Here is a 13,195-nt window from a genome sequence, read left to right as displayed (position 1 = left end):
TCCTGGACAACATCCCATTCTCCCACCTTCTCATAAACTACTACTAACTACCTTAAGTTAAATAAGCCTCCCAACCAACACCAAACCATGACGCCCTCCAGCCTCCGGAACCCAAAAACCGTAACAAGGGGCAACAAAAACCACCTGCCCTCCTTAAGTAGATCAAAAAGAAAGCCATCCACTCCAAGCGAAGACGACCCCTCGCTCCATCCGTCTTCGTAATCAATCCTCCTCCCCGCTGGCGTCGCTCTTTCCATCTTCCCGATACTTCCTCCCATGTCCATCGGCCTTACCATCACCACTGCCGCCACCGCCGTGGGCAGACGTGTCGTGCCCATCCCTCTTTCGCTTCAGAGCTGCTCGATTCAGGCTTGAACCACCCATCCGGGGAGCGACAGGAGGAGAGGGAGCGGGAGGAGACGTCCTGCCGATCGAAGCCGCAAACGGCCCCGGGGCGCTGGTGGACCGTTGACGGGAGCTATTTTTCATATTCACTCCAGGAGCGGCAGAAGAAGGGTCCCCGGACCCCGTCGTCCTTCTGCTATCCCAACCGCCTGGCTTCCCCACTACCACCGAGGACAGTTCAGGCCGGGTCATCATCGGGACGCGATCACGAGGTGGTCGACTGCACCGTCCCAGGATGTCTTCAGCCAGGGTGATTCCGAATTTACGTAAAGCTCTAAGCTCCGCCATACTCCGTCCGAGGCGTTGGCGCGGCTGGCATATCGGGCCGGACGGGTCCGGCACAAGTTGGGGATTGTACCACTAGCCTTGCTCGACTTCCATCCCTTCGACGCCGTTCTGGTTGTTGCTGTTTCCGCCCTCGATGTCTTCGTCCGTGAGGCCGAGGATGCGGGCGTATTGGACTGTGAGACGCTGGAGATCGCGGAATTTGCCTGGTTTGGTCAGTACGATGTAATCTGGGAGGTAGAAGAAATAATAATGATGGCTTACCCAAAATCAACACCACCCCCTTCAACAACTCCGTCCTCTCCCACCCACAAAGCGTCTCCTCCCTGCTAAACCACCCCTTGGCCTCCCCTTTACTCGACCCATTCGTCTTCTCATGCAACAACCCTCCAGCAAGAGAATTCAAAAGCTCCTCCACCTTCCAGCGCAGCCCCTCCGCTCCGATACGCTTGGCGTACATGAACAGATACAGCCGGAACTCATCCTTAGCCCCCAACGCCAGAGCACCAGCGATACGATTCTCAAGATGCGCCACGCTGACCGTGCTCTCAAAGCCCTCGAACCCGTCGCGCGCGAGAATATTCTTAATGATGCGCTGCATGGTGTACGCGCGGCCCTTGAACAAGAACTCGGTGGTGGTGTGGCGCTCGAGGAAGGGGATGATGCCCGCCGACACGCTGACCTCGCCTTCGGCGTTCTCCGCCGCACCAGACGAGGACCCGGCCTTCGTGGCTACGGGCCCGACTGCGGTCGAGGACAGCGCGCTGATGGACGAGTCATTGCTGTTCCAGTACTGGCTTCCCAGGGCCCACCATGACTCGGACAAGCGCTGCCACGCGTGCAAGTTGTACGAGTAGTAGAAGCCGTCGCCGTTGCTGAGCGTGACGACGACGGCGCCGGAGCTGTTGAGATGGGCCGATGTAACGCCTGGTGCTGGGGAGGGTCCGTCAGGAGACAGCGACGTGACGGCAATGTCAAGGATCGGAGCGAGTGAGACGGGCGGATGCGGCGCCGACATGGTCTTGACGTTGAAGACGTGGCAAAGACCAACCGACGTGATGCAGAGGAGCCAGTGCTCGCGCGACTCGAGGATGACGGGCTGGGATTCGAGGATAATGCCGTTAAACAATCGTCGGCCGGCTGGTGTCCACGTGTGCAATGAGCCATCCTCGCAAGCGGCGGCCCAGAAGTGCTTGCTTCCCGTCACGAGCAGAACGGCACGCGGGAGGAAATCCTGCCAGAGAGGAGCACCACGCTTGGAGGCCGTAATGCGCGAGGGCTCGCGCGGCCGGACGGGGTTCTTTGCCTCGATGATTACCTTCTCGGGCACCTTTGAGGCTTCCTCGATTGAGGCCTCACCCTGCAACACACCACGCTCGAGGGACGCCACAATGTAGGAGCGCACCTTCGGAACAGCCAATCTGAGCTGGGACATGGTGATGGCAGGGCTCACGCAAGCGGGCCGGAGGAACTCGGGCGGCGGAGCGGCGCCGTGACCGGTTGCCGTTGGGATAGCTGGCTCCAAACCCTCCGGGGTGTCGGTCATGATAGCCACAGGGCCCGAGCCTAAGCGCTTAGCCGCCACATCGTCCAGTTCTTCGTCCCCTTCGATCAAAGCGGCCTTCCGCTTGTTTCCAAGTAGCATCGCAGCAATACCGCCCCTTGGCAGGCCATGGATAGGCTTGGACAGATCGAGTACGGTCTGAGGAGCTGCATCCCCCTGTGTCGGCTTGGTAGCAGCCTTGGCCCCCACGAGCTGTGACTGCGGAAGAGAGAGCAGGCCCGTAGCCGAGGATGACACAAGCAAAGGAGCCACACGCTTCTTGCCATCCTTGGTGATCTGCACGCGCGACTTAAGCTCGGCAATGCGTTCGGCGGCTTTCTCAGCGCTTTCTGGTGCTGGGGCTGCAGCCTTTGTCGTGGAAGCCTCTTTTGACTTGGATTCCGTTGTGCCGTTCGTCTCGGCCGATGTTTGCTTTGCCGTCGACTTGGTACCATTCGCAGTGGTAGACGGCCCCGAACTCTCAGCTGGGAGGTCGCCCATCAAGGCGCCCATCTTCGATTCTGCACCACGTAGTTCGTCCGCCTTGCTGTGGTTCTCCAGGCGCAGACCCTCGACATCTTCAGCGGTTCCCATTCCCCTCCTCGAGGCACCAAATTTCTGCAAAGCACGGTCGTTCTCCTCTGAGGTGGCGACCCAGCCGAGCTCGCCTTCTTCAAACCTGACTGCTAGGATGCTTCCATCCAAGCTTGACGCGAACAGGGTCTGACCATCGGGGGTCCAGGCAAGATCCGAGATAGACTTGGACGCGATGTCCTGGACGATAACCACTGGCCGCGAGGTGTTTGTGTTCCAGATGGTCAAGGTCTTGTCCTGTCCAGCTGAGGCAATAACAGTGACGAGGGTCCCGCTTCCCTTGTCAGAAGAGTTTCCTTCACTCGGCTTCTTCGTATAAAAGAGGCGAGGAGAGAAACTGCAGACTTCGGTGGGGGCTTCGTGGCCGATCAGGTTGATCTCACTGTCCCAACGGGACCGCTCAATAATGGCAACGCTGCTGACAGGACCATTGACGGCATTTGCAGCAGCGATGTGATTGCCGTCTGGAGACCAGCTGCATCGGCGGAAGTAGGTAGTGAGAGGGGAGCTCTTGAACGGGGCGCTGATAGTGGTTTCGAGGGTAAAGTTGTTCACCATGTCGTGTTGGGTGGCATTTGGCGCGGGAGGCGTGAAGCGGAAGATCTTGATGTGACGGTCATCACCGGCGGTGGCGAAGAACTTGTTGGCGGGATCGAAAGTGATGCCCTTGACATGGCTCTGGTGGGCGGTGATAACCTTGAGCTTCTCGAATGTGTGGCCGGACCACACCACAATCTTGGAGTCAAGGCCGACTGAGACTAGGATGGAGTTATCCGGGGACCAAGCCAGATCCTGGACATCGCTGTCGTGGCCAACGAGGCGTTTGTGGGTCTTCCAGTTCTCGACCGGCGGGGGTTCGTTTGACCCTACAGCGTGTGTCAGCGCCCTCCCAAAGCACGTTATTCCTTCAAATATTAGGCATTTATCATACCGAACGTGGCTGCGTGTGAAGGTGGGTTGCTGTCGAGTTGATAGATGCAGATGACGCGGTCGTCGGCGCCTGAAGCGAGGTAGCGGCCATTGGGAGAGAAGCGGACGGAGTGGATGGTGCCGAGATGGTGGCTCATATGGCAGAGCTGGCGAGGCTCGCTAGAACTGGGCGCGTCGGCGTTGAGGATGGCCTTTGTGGACCAGATACGAACATGGCCGTCTATATAGGGCAGTCAGCCTGACATGACCAAGAGACGTGGGCAGAGTGCGTTGGCCAGTTTGGCTTGAAGCTATAGGAGGGTGTGGACGTACCACCGCCGGCCGTGGCCAGTCTCGAGCCATCAGGGGAGACATGGCAACTGTAGACTTCGAAATCCTTCTGCTCTCCTGTGGACAAGATGTTTGTCAGTTTCCAATGCAAGCAGTCCAAGTTATTCGGGCGGATGGCATGTTTGGTCCCGAGACTTACCACTATGGCGCAGCCATGAGGGTTTGAGTATGTACATTTCGAATGCCGGGCGCCAATGGGGGCGCCGTGGTCATATCGATTCGGCGGGGATGGGTGGGAAACGAAGATGTGGTGAGGTGGGAGTTGGGAGTTTGTGATGGATGCGTTGACGTTTGGATTTGGAATTTCAATTTGATGGGAGCGCGACAAGGCACGTCTGGGCGCGACAAAGGCTGGCCAGGAAGCTGCCAAGCGCGACAGGTCCTGATTGGCGGGAGCTCAGAGCCCAAGACAGTGGAGTGCAAAGGCAACTACCGGAACCAACCGAGCTTCAGTGGGGCAAGCTTCCATTTTCAACCATTTTCAGCGGCATTTCTGGGTTCCAGGGCATTTACTTCCATAAGGTATCCACGTTCAGCTCCCTCTTTCCTCAATCCGGGCTGTTCTAGGTCTTTCACCAACTCTTGAAATGCCCTCCAGGACATGACAGAAAAGGATCCTTAAGTTCAGCACTCACTCACCTATACAATTTATTCTCAACCATCAAATGCCTAAGATACACAATCCAATTCGCTACAATCCTCCCAGGCAATGCCATGCAGTGAAGCCAACTCCATAAGTACGCGAAGATCAACCTTGCTCCCGAAGCAAACTCCAACAGATTACAATGAACGATAAACGAATTGATTCACCGGGTAAGAGTTCCGACAGAGAAACGGTGGCCTAGAAACAAGAATGGCAATCCATGGGGAGTATATCCAAGCAAAAAAACTGGCTTCAACCATCCATCGCATCATCGTCCCACGACAGCGAACAAGCAGCCCTTACTTGGCAGCCGGAGCATCCTCCTTCTTCTTCTTCGCCGACGCCTTAGGTTTTGTCACCTGGTGCTTGTTAGCCGACATTCCTCTTAAAAATTGAAGGTCTGGGAGTGATGACAAGGGGAATGGCCGATAAATCAAGGAGGGAGTTGGGACATGTCCAAGTTACACATCTCCCAACCCTTCCTTTATCACCGGATACCAGTGCATACCTTCTCCGGCTTGTCAGCCTTCTCAGCCTTCTCCGTCGTCTCCGCCTTTTCCTCCGTCGTCTCCTCAGACTCCGCCTTGGTCGCCTTCTTCTCGGTCGCCTCGGTCGCCTTGACCGCCTCCTTCAGAGCGGCAGCAGCCTTGCCCTGCACCGAGCACACAAAGCCAGTCAGCATCCATGTCCTGAGAAAAGCAAAGCATCATATGCCATAGTTAAGCATTCCATACCTTTGCGCCAGAGGCGGCCTTCTTGCTTGGCGCCTTCGTCTTCTTCACGCCGGCCGGTTTGGCGCCCTTTGCCCCTGTCGCGGCCTTGGGTTTGGCAGCCCCTTTAGCCTTGGACCCGGCCCCCGATGCCGGAGCGGCCTTCTTAGGCGCGGGCTTGCGCTTGATGACGGGCGCTGTGTCGACGACAGGAATCATTCGCGGCTTGGAGTTGCCCGTGGCGGACCGCGTTTCGCGAGCCATGTCTGCTTCTGCTGCTTGGAGATTTGGATATGTGGGAGATTGGTATTTCGGCCTCTCTCAGCCCTGACAGAATCAGCAACTAGTCCAAACTCAAATGTCGTGGGTAAGGAGAATCAGAGCGACAGGCCGCGCGTCCCAGGTGTGACCAAGCTCTGGAGGCGGTCGGAGGATGGGTCGATGCGACTTACAATGCAGGCTATCAGTTGCTGCGCGAACCGCGGCAACAACGTTCAGCTCGAGTGACTGTTGAACGGTAAAACACTACGTCTGGCGCACGAGAGTCGAGAAGTCAAAAAGGAGAAGAGGAAAAATATTGTCGCAGAGCGGGAAATGGTCAAAACAAAAGGGCCATCCGGGGCGGCGGTGCTCCGTGGTGGTGGGCAGTGTCCAGGCGGCACGAAACCACCCAGGGGTTGGTGTGCGCAAGCGCAACATCGGCACCACCTCACCTCCCCTCCGGCTGCTGCTGCTACTGCTCCCCGACCTACTTTAGCTACCTTGCCTTGCCTTGCCCCTATGCTAATCTCCAGGTCTCGGACCATCCCTCCTCCGCCTTCTTTTTGTTCATGCGCCAGCCGTTTCGTCCGCCCCAGATTCTCCCAGGCGTCGACAGGTGCGCCGCACATTGGACTGGGGTAGATACATAGAGTTACAGCTACCTGGACCGCCAGGCCGCGGAAGGTTCACTGGCGCTGCGATTCCTGGGCATCTGGCGCTCTCTTTCCGGTCCAACGCTGGCGAGCAGGTCAATGAACGCTTGGATGTGTCCGTCTGTCCCTCACCGGTTCGAGTCCGCAGCCTCGTCCGCCCTCTTTTCCTGTTCAGCTTTGAATTGGCGAAAAACTCCGAGCAATTCCTGCTGGCGCGCGCCTCCCAAAAAATCCACCGTCAAAGAGCCCCTGACACGTGGCCGACGGGTTATTTCCAGTTATCGGAGCTCTGAGGACAGGAGCCCAACGATCCAACCTTGGGACGGGCCGTTGGGGTCCTCCGGCCTGGTTATCTGGCGCAGTTATGTTTCAATGTTTGTTTTGCGCATCCGCTTCGCTCCCGAGTCGCTTCATAGTTTCCTTCAGAGAGCGCTCTCCGAAGTGTCCGAGGTTGGGGTAGAGAAGCACAAAAGAACAGAGTGTTGAACCTTGGAAGATGAAGCTTCAAATTCCATTTCATACACAGTATGCAACAGCGGTCCCGGGCCGGCCCAGCCCACGACGAGGTGGGTACCAGACCCACCGCAAACGTCCACTGCGCAGCAAGCCGTTGAAGGCCAGCCCCGCGTGAGATCAGATGTCAGGCCGTCCCAGTGAAGCTATTCAGAACCCCGATTTGGAAAGTGTGCTCGTTTTTGACTCGGTGAGTTGGATACTCAACGACTAGACATTAATAGAGTCAGACTGTCAAACTATTTTTATGCCGCTCTTGCATGAGTAGATCCCATGCAAGGCATTCAACGGTGACAGTTCCATGATCCTTCCGTGGGGCTTCCTGGAGTTGGCAAGCAGTTTTTGTTCTTCCCTGGACGCATTGTGGCATTTCATGAACTCGGATTTGGCTTGGATTACTATCTCACCTGTCCGTATGACTCGTAACCCATGAATGGGAAGAACCCAATGAAGCACAACATCAATACCACAAACCCCCGAGAAGCAATACAACGCTCGGTATGACACATTGATGCCAGACCTCCACGGATATTCGTCCATGGACTAGGTTTCCTCTTACTCCCCGGCCCTTGAGCCTCCTCCCATCCCGCCATCGTGATGTTGTGGATAAGTGAGTTAATGAGTCATCTCGACATGTTACCCTACATTCAAAGCTCCTTCTGCGCCTTTTGACCCACGTCTATGCAATTTCAATGCTGTCAACGGAAAGGCGCAAAAACACATGAGTACAACTGCAGAGTCTGATACATAATACAGCAACTTCCTCCCGCAACGGCATCAATCTCCTCGATCTCCGATACATCCCTCCGCAACAAATACCTGAGCTTCCAACCATCCCAATCTCCTTCCCCCTCCCAAAATCACCACAACCACCACCACCACCACCACCACCACCACGACGAAAACAGCCAAAACCTCCTCCACGCATCATATCACATCTCCCTTCCTTAAAAATGCCACCACCCCCACCACAAACCTGGACGCGCCAAATCCGCATCCAAGACGACGGATCCAGCGAGTACACACTCACTTACACCATCTCGACCGACCCGGGGAACATCGACCTGGACGCGGTGGACGCCGCGTTCCGATCCGACGTGACGTACTGGGCCAAACCGGCCTCGTCGAGGGAGGCGTTGAGGACGATGGTGGAGCACTCGTTTTGTTTTGGGTTGTTTGCGAGAACGGAAGAAGAGAAGAATGGGGAGGCGGACGGGAGGTTGGGATATCCGAGTTGTGTGAGGGAAAATGGGTGTGGAGGTGAGTACTAAACACAGCGTGCCCTTTTATTTGTTTCTTCATGAGGTTGAGGAGGGGAGGGGCGATAGGGAGGTTGGTTGGTTTGTTTGGTTGTGATGAATATCCTGTCCGGCCTAGTTGGCCCGCGAGGTGTGCTGGGTGCTGCTCTCCGCCGTGGAGGTGGTGGTGGGAATACATTCGCCAACCGCTACACGGGGGACAGGCAGGCAGACAGACAGATAGACAGACCTACGTTCCCAACCAAGCCAGCAACCAAGCACCCTCATCCCCATCCTCAAACCCCCAATCATACCCAACCCCGGGAAAACTCCCATCACAAGCTAATACCCCCCAGCCCCCCAATCCGCCCCTCTCGGCGAGATGATCGGCTTCGCCCGCCTCGTAACCGACTACACCACCTTCGCCTACCTCACCGACGTCTACGTGCTCCCCGCCCACCAGGGCCGGGGGCTAGGGAAATGGCTGATACGTTGCATCAACGAGTTGCTCTCGTCCTGGCCGGACCTTCGACGGTGCATTCTCTTCACGCGCGGCGAGCAGGCGGTGCGCATGTACGCGCGCGAGTTGGAGGCGAGGAGTGCGGCCGAGACGGACGCCGGGTTGGTGCTGATGGAGAAAGCCGGGATGGGGGCGGTGAGGTATGGCGGGGAGAAGGAGAACGGGGTAGAAGGGGGGAAGGGAAAAGGGGAAGTTTAGGGTCATGGATAGATGGGTGAAAAATGGTAATTTAGTTTGTTTCTTTTTTTTATTTGGTGTGGTTGATACCATAAACTATCTCGCGGGTTGTTTTCCATACGCGCCGCCGTTGGCTCTCCTAATCTCGATGGCACGCTTGTACGGTGGTGCCGTAGGTGGTTGGACCGGAGGAAGGGAGACGTGGTCGTCGGGGAGTTTGTACGAAGCGTCGGAATCGAAGGCGGAGAGGTCTCCGCAGGCAACGAACGGGGCGATCCAGCGGATGTCTTTATCCCGCGGCTCGCTGGAGAGATCCTCCACCTTGACATCGTAGATGCCATGCTCATCAAGTCTCGTCGTCGCCCGCTCTGGAACGCTATCCCATGCCCCCGTGGCGTGATTTTGCATCAGAACAGGAGCAGTAACAGGTGCCACCGCGTTCCGTACCGCGAGCATGTCGGCCAGCCGGCTGCCCACGCCGAGAGGCTCCTCCAAGCTCGCCTTGAAACCCTCGGGCGGTTGGAAGTTGAGGCACACAATGAACGACTCGACACTGCTCGCACGCGAGGAGCGGGGTTTGGCGACGTAGACCTTCTCGAAGAAAATCTTGAGCTGAGCGTAAAGCAGATCGACGTTGCGGCTGCGGAAGATCTTGGCAACGAACTTGCCGCCCGGCTTAAGCACGCAGAGTGCAAGGTTCAGGGCGGCAAACAAAAGCTGGGCTTGGACATAGATGTCGAGGTCGTGGAGACCCGTAACGTCGGGGGCGCCGTCGCTGATGACGAGATCGACGGGGTTGGCCGCCTGGGGGTTCTTGGAGTCGGGGTCGTAGTCCGGGTCCAGGGCCTTGAGGAGGAGGGGGACGGTGGCGGGATGAGTGATATCAGCTCGCAGAGTGATGATGCCTGGCAAGGGGCTGATGGGCTGGAGATCGATGGATACAATCTTGACGTCCTTTCGTGGTTTTGACTCATCCTTCACTTCCTGGTCCTTGGGCACGGTTTGGGCGTCAGGTTGCTCAAGAGATTCCTCCTCAGGAGGGATAACATTGAGCATGTGCTGGCGGAACTTGGCTTCTCGATCTTGCCATGCAGAGCGGCCAAATTTCTCGCCCTTGATGAGCACGCGGGAGAGCACCTGTGACCAACTGCCTGGAGCAGCACACAAATCGACGACTCGGGTAACGTTTTCGAAGAGATTGAACTCTGGGAAATCAGCGAGGTTCATGATCGGAGGAGTCCGACAGGCCGGCATGACGCCAGGCCACAGATGACGGATCACGAACCCTCATCCAGCTGAAGCAACTTGAAGGCACTCCTTGCCCGCCAGCCCTGTTCTTTGGCGAGCCTGTAGTAGGCATCGCGCTTGTCCTTGGAGGATTTGCCCATGGTGACAAGAGTGGGGTGACCTGATGGCCACGGTGCTGAGGTAAAACTGGTAGTATTGCAGAGTGTTGGTGATGAGAGGTTGAGGCTCAGTGTAAAAGAGTGAGTTGTGAGTTGATGGAGGGGCAATCGCGCAGCGGGATGGTGAATCAGAATTTCAAGTATCGTAACGTAACGAGAGTAATGCCAACCCTACATGGTAGGCGGTGTGTCAAGGACCGCCAGATACGGAATAGCTCAGAGATTGTGGGGCCAAATTTTGCGGTTTCTGCCGGGTTTGTTGTGAAACTTTGGTTGCTCCAAGCATCTCACAAACATCAACTTCACTCATCCGCACCTCCCAACAGTTCTTCACCTATAGCCACAATGGGACTCGGAAATAAGAGGAAACGGTCCGACGGTGATTCCAAGCGGCCAAAGAAACATGCCCCATCCTCCAAACGCCAAAAGAACAATGCCGGAAAAAGAGTCGTCGGCGTCGATTCCTTGCCATGGAAGACGGTCGAGTTGCCTGAGATGTTCGATGATGCCGAAGGGTTCTATGGCTTGGAAGAGGTCCATGGTGTAGAAGTTGTGAAGGAGGGAGGAACAGTCAAGTTTGTGAGTGCTTCAGTTGGGTTGCAGTTGGGATCTTTAACTGACAAACCGCCAGGTGGCTACTCTTCCTGAATCAGAAGATAGTGAAGAGTTCGAGGGTTTTGACGATCCCCCAGCAGTGTCGGATGGCGCTCCTGAGCAGGAAGTGACTGCCGAGAAAGGGGAGCAATCTGTTGAGGGAGAAGCCTCTGCACCTGTCGAGTCCGAGGATTCATCTTCGAAGAAACCCTCCAAGGCTGAGCGCAAGGCGGCGAAAGCTCAAGCTCAGGGTCAAGAGACCAAAACACCTGAGACAAAACCGGGCAAGCCAGCAAAGGAGGACAACACAAAATCGTCCAAGAAGGAAGATGGCAAAGCAGCCAAGCAATCTGCAGAGGAGGACCCCGAACTCGAAACCAACGTCTTCACTCAAGCACCAGACCTCGTCGATGAAGATGACGACTTCGACATGTCCGAGTGGGTTCCACTCAATCTCTCTCCAGAGATCATGTCCTGCATTGCCCGCCTCAAATTCTCCAAGCCAACACCTATCCAGGCCAAAGCCATACCGGAGGCTATGAATGGTCACGACGTGATTGGGAAAGCCGCAACCGGCTCTGGAAAGACGCTGGCCTTCGGCATCCCCATCGTGGAGAAGTGGCTGGCAATCAGAGCCAACAAGCAGGACAAGAAGCAACCGATTGCCTTGATCCTGTCGCCCACTCGAGAGCTGGCCCACCAAATCACCGACCACCTGAAACAACTTTGCGCCCGCCTCACCAACAGCCCATATATCTGCTCCGTGACTGGCGGTTTGGCCGTCCAGAAGCAGCAGAGGCAATTGGAAAAGGCAGATATTGTGGTCGGTACCCCTGGTCGGTTGTGGGAAGTGTTGAGCACGAGCAATGCCGTTCTGGAGTCCCTTAAGGGTATCCATTTCATAGTGGTGGATGAAGCCGATCGCCTCCTCAAGGACGGTCACTTCAAAGAAGCCGAACAGATCCTTCTGGCCTTGGACAGGACAGCCCCGGGAGAGGAAGTAGATGATGCCGATTCTGACAATGAGACCCCACGGCACAACCGCCAGACTCTCGTATTCTCAGCCACATTCAACAAGGCGCTACAGCAGAAGCTCGCGGGCAAAGCGCGCTACAACCTCATGGGCGATGCCGAATCCCTCGAGTACCTCCTCAAGAAGCTCAACTTCCGCGAGGAGCGTCCCAAGTTCATCGACACCAACCCCGTCTCCCAAATGGCCGAGAACCTCAAAGAAGGCCTCATCCAATGCGGTGACCTGGAAAAGGACCTCTACCTCTACGCGGTCCTCCTCCTCCAACCCACACGCCGCGCCCTCGTCTTCACAAACTCCATCAACACCGTCCGCCGCCTCACCTCCCTCCTCCAGACCCTCAACCTCCCCGCCTTCGCCCTGCACTCCGACATGGAACAAAAAGCCCGCCTCCGCTCCCTCGAGCGCTTTAAAGCCGGCCAAGCCCCGAACCGGCCCGGCGGCGGCGGCAAACCCAACAACAACAACAACAACCAACAACAACACCCCACCGCCAGCTCCATCCTCGTCGCCACCGACGTCGCAGCCCGCGGTCTCGACATCCCGAGCATCGACCTCGTCATCCACTACCACGTCCCGCGCACCGCGGACGACTACGTCCACCGCTCCGGCCGCACTGCGCGCGCTAGCAACGCGGGCATCTCCATCCTGCTCTGCGGTCCCAAAGAAGCCGTCCCCACCCAACGCCTCATCTCCAAAGTCCACGCTGCCGCCGCCGTGCAAGCCAACAACACCTCGCGCAGCAAACTCCTCGCCTCGGGCATCGGCGTACGAACAGTCGACATCGACCGCCGCCTCGTCGCGCACCTGCGCCCGCGCGTCGCCCTCGCGCAAAAAATCACCGAGACCACCATCGCCAAGGAGCGCGGCGCCAAGGAGGACGAGTGGATGCGCAAGGCCGCCGAGGAGCTCGGCGTCGACTACGACGAGGAGGAGCTGGCGCAATTAGGCGCGTGGAAGGGCCGCGGCAGCGGGCGGAAAGAACGAGAACGAAAGGCGCGCGAGGTGAGCAAGGACCAGGTCAGGCAGTGGCGCGGGGAGTTGAAGGAGTTGCTCTCCCGCCGCGTCAACACGGGGGTCAGCGAGAAGTATCTGTCGGGCGTGGACGTGGAGGCGTTGTTGAAGGGCGTGAGGGGTGAGTTTTTGGGGCAGGTGGAGGGGTTGGGGATTTGAGGGATGATGTGTTTTGGTATTCCTTGATGGTGGTTACCTAAGGCATACGTAGGTACGGAAGAGCTAGCAGGTTTAGGGACATGGATGTGTCATGAACGGGTTGGAGTCAGGATGATGCCTAGAGACATTCATAAGGGTAGGTACAGTACCTACTTACTACATGATAATCGAGACCCGAGTTATCTCTGTC

General features: G+C 57.0%; 6 protein-coding genes across 6 annotated transcripts; 2 read left to right on the top strand and 4 right to left on the bottom strand.

Moving 5' to 3' along the window:
• Window positions 1–222: 222 nt before the first annotated feature.
• Window positions 223–693, bottom strand: VTJ04DRAFT_6638 (uncharacterized protein; the record flags this gene model as incomplete). Its single annotated transcript, XM_069364879.1, has 1 exon — window positions 223–693. The coding sequence occupies one exon, from the start codon at window positions 691–693 to the stop codon at window positions 223–225; it is 471 nt and encodes a 156-aa protein (XP_069218662.1).
• Window positions 694–765: 72 nt separating this feature from the next.
• On the bottom strand, window positions 766–4,263 carry VTJ04DRAFT_6637 (uncharacterized protein; the record flags this gene model as incomplete). Its single annotated transcript, XM_069364878.1, has 5 exons — window positions 766–896; window positions 955–3,693; window positions 3,759–3,977; window positions 4,070–4,144; window positions 4,227–4,263. The coding sequence occupies 5 exons, from the start codon at window positions 4,261–4,263 to the stop codon at window positions 766–768; spliced, it is 3,201 nt and encodes a 1,066-aa protein (XP_069218661.1).
• A 766-nt stretch (window positions 4,264–5,029) lies between these two features.
• On the bottom strand, window positions 5,030–5,704 carry VTJ04DRAFT_6636 (uncharacterized protein; the record flags this gene model as incomplete). Its single annotated transcript, XM_069364877.1, has 3 exons — window positions 5,030–5,089; window positions 5,239–5,382; window positions 5,465–5,704. 3 exons carry the CDS (start codon window positions 5,702–5,704, stop codon window positions 5,030–5,032), a joined length of 444 nt encoding a protein of 147 aa, XP_069218660.1.
• Window positions 5,705–7,820: 2,116 nt separating this feature from the next.
• VTJ04DRAFT_6635 (uncharacterized protein) lies at window positions 7,821–8,823 on the top strand (the record flags this gene model as incomplete). The annotated part of the gene is made up of 2 exons (XM_069364876.1): window positions 7,821–8,127; window positions 8,462–8,823. 2 exons carry the CDS (start codon window positions 7,821–7,823, stop codon window positions 8,821–8,823), a joined length of 669 nt encoding a protein of 222 aa, XP_069218659.1.
• Window positions 8,824–8,898: 75 nt separating this feature from the next.
• On the bottom strand, window positions 8,899–10,190 carry VTJ04DRAFT_6634 (uncharacterized protein; the record flags this gene model as incomplete). The annotated part of the gene is made up of 2 exons (XM_069364875.1): window positions 8,899–10,007; window positions 10,088–10,190. 2 exons carry the CDS (start codon window positions 10,188–10,190, stop codon window positions 8,899–8,901), a joined length of 1,212 nt encoding a protein of 403 aa, XP_069218658.1.
• Window positions 10,191–10,553: 363 nt separating this feature from the next.
• On the top strand, window positions 10,554–13,005 carry VTJ04DRAFT_6633 (uncharacterized protein; the record flags this gene model as incomplete). Its single annotated transcript, XM_069364874.1, has 2 exons — window positions 10,554–10,787; window positions 10,840–13,005. 2 exons carry the CDS (start codon window positions 10,554–10,556, stop codon window positions 13,003–13,005), a joined length of 2,400 nt encoding a protein of 799 aa, XP_069218657.1.
• Window positions 13,006–13,195: the final 190 nt, after the last annotated feature.

This window comes from Mycothermus thermophilus (genome assembly GCF_041956435.1).
Source record: "Mycothermus thermophilus strain CBS 625.91 unplaced genomic scaffold VTJ04scaffold_4, whole genome shotgun sequence".
Classification (NCBI taxonomy): Eukaryota; Fungi; Ascomycota; class Sordariomycetes; order Sordariales; family Chaetomiaceae; genus Mycothermus; species Mycothermus thermophilus.
Note: the sequence above shows the minus strand (reverse complement) of the source record. Positions and strands in the feature narration are given on the sequence as shown.